The sequence below is a fragment of the Penaeus monodon genome, chromosome 15 (assembly GCF_015228065.2).
Source record: "Penaeus monodon isolate SGIC_2016 chromosome 15, NSTDA_Pmon_1, whole genome shotgun sequence".
Classification (NCBI taxonomy): domain Eukaryota; kingdom Metazoa; phylum Arthropoda; class Malacostraca; order Decapoda; family Penaeidae; genus Penaeus; species Penaeus monodon.
This window is the reverse complement of record NC_051400.1, coordinates 27,642,703-27,644,520: the sequence shown is the minus strand read 5'-3', so window position 1 is coordinate 27,644,520 and position 1,818 is coordinate 27,642,703. Positions and strand designations below refer to the sequence as shown.

Below are 1,818 nucleotides of genomic sequence, written 5' to 3'. Positions count from 1 at the left end.
CCGACGCATCGAACGATCAAGACAGCAAGACCAACGCAGAGGCAGCAGAGATGGACACTACCCAAGCAAGCAAGGATATGACTAAGGTAAGCTCTGCTGGTTTCAGTTTGTTGAAACTAGAGCATATTAGAAGTGTAGAAATTTTCTTTCAGTTCCTAGATACATTTTTTATGGTATTGATAAAGATATGATTATATGATTTAGAATTGACAGGTGCGGTTTAAATGCACAGCATTCAGATAATGTAGGGTAACACAAGCAATGAAATTTGAGTTTCGAGCCATCATTTTTTTTCCTACTTGGTTTTGTTAGTTATCAACGTGAACTTGGATTTTAGAGGACTTTGATAGAAAAAGTCTTACACAAATGCCATGTGGTCTTGATTCATAATTGACTTGTGAAGATAACAGTGCACGTTGTTTCCACCAGCAAAAGCCTAAGGAAGACGCAGGAGCTCAGCCCGAGCTGGACGAAGACGAGAAGCAGGAAGAGCACGGCCAGACGGGAGAGCAAACGGAAGACCAGGAAGGTGTGGGCGAGTCGGAGAGTCGCACGCGCGAGGAAGCCCACGAAGGAGATAACTCTGCTTTGGTCACCGAAGACGCAGCCAACGATAACACCGATATGGAGAAGCCCCGTCGACCAGGAGAGACGGACGATGATCGAACGCTAGGTTGGTCAAACCATATGGTCTAGTAATTCATTTCATGGAATAGGAATTCCTTAATTCTGCATTGTGTTTTAGATAAAATGCGTGTTATGGATTCACGGATGCTACGTATATTTCCATAATATATTTTGATTAGATGACATGATCTGTATTTTCGAATATTTTACCGTTGTAACAGGGGACGAAGAAAATAGAGCACAACAAGGTCTAATGTCAGTGAATCCAAGACGGCGAAATGACCAACGCCAAAACCAACAAGAACAGGTAAGGTTGGGAATTCCTGTCACAATATTATAAAGAGCCAAGATTTTCGCCAAGGTTAAGAACATGCAGAATTGTCAGTTACATGATGGCATTTTTGATGTGTCTGTGGTTATGACGATGGATGTATGTACTTGTTTAATGTAGTCCATTCATGGTCACGTTTTTCTTAGTTCCTAATGAAAGAAAATGGTAGAAAAATCTTCCTACTCTTTATATTAATAATTGGTTTAATTGTGTTTGGTATTATTTCTCATTACTTTCCAATTTTATCCTACAGGAAGAAAAGAAGTCCAGCAAAGAGTACGAGCACATAAACAAAGCCCAGAGCCATTTCGACAAGCAGGTCGTGGATGCCGGGACACAGGAGCAGGCCCAGGAAGCCCCTGCCCCTGCCAACACGGAGGAGGACGAGGATAACAAAATGGAGAACGAGGAGATGATGGACACTCCCATGGAGGTAGGGAGTCTTCGTATATTTTTTTATTGTGTTTTCATTATTTATGGAATTTAAGGTATATTTCGCTGATTGTTTTTCTTGTCTGTTTTGTATTGTCTAAATGATATAGAGTAAAGTAACTGTTGAACATATTTAAAACAGGACGAGGTAAAAAATGTAGCTGTATTAATTTCTGCAGGTTGATGAGGAGTTAGGCGAGGCTGAAGACGAAAATGAAGCACTGGGACAAGACAAAGAAAGAAATGAAGGCAAGGACAGAGGTCAGTCGCAGCCTGACCCCCAGGGAGAAGATGCCAAGGTGGAAACGGAGGGAGAGATTATCCTTGCGGCCACTGTGGAACGAGCACCGGAGAGCTTCATTCACACCCTCTTAACAGACGGTAAGAATCAACTTTTAGGTGGCAGTGCTCAAGTGTCATGTGACTGT

At 42.1% G+C, this 1,818-nt stretch overlaps 1 protein-coding gene across 1 annotated transcript in view; it reads left to right on the top strand.

Moving 5' to 3' along the window:
• The window catches only part of LOC119582288 (midasin-like), a gene marked incomplete in the record, with an annotated part of 28,200 nt that overhangs the window by 24,793 nt on the left and 1,589 nt on the right, over positions 1-1,818 (top strand). Inside the window, 5 exon segments of the mRNA XM_037930506.1 lie at positions 1-86; positions 430-673; positions 849-934; positions 1,212-1,391; positions 1,570-1,771. Coding sequence (XP_037786434.1) covers positions 1-86; positions 430-673; positions 849-934; positions 1,212-1,391; positions 1,570-1,771 — 798 coding nt within the window.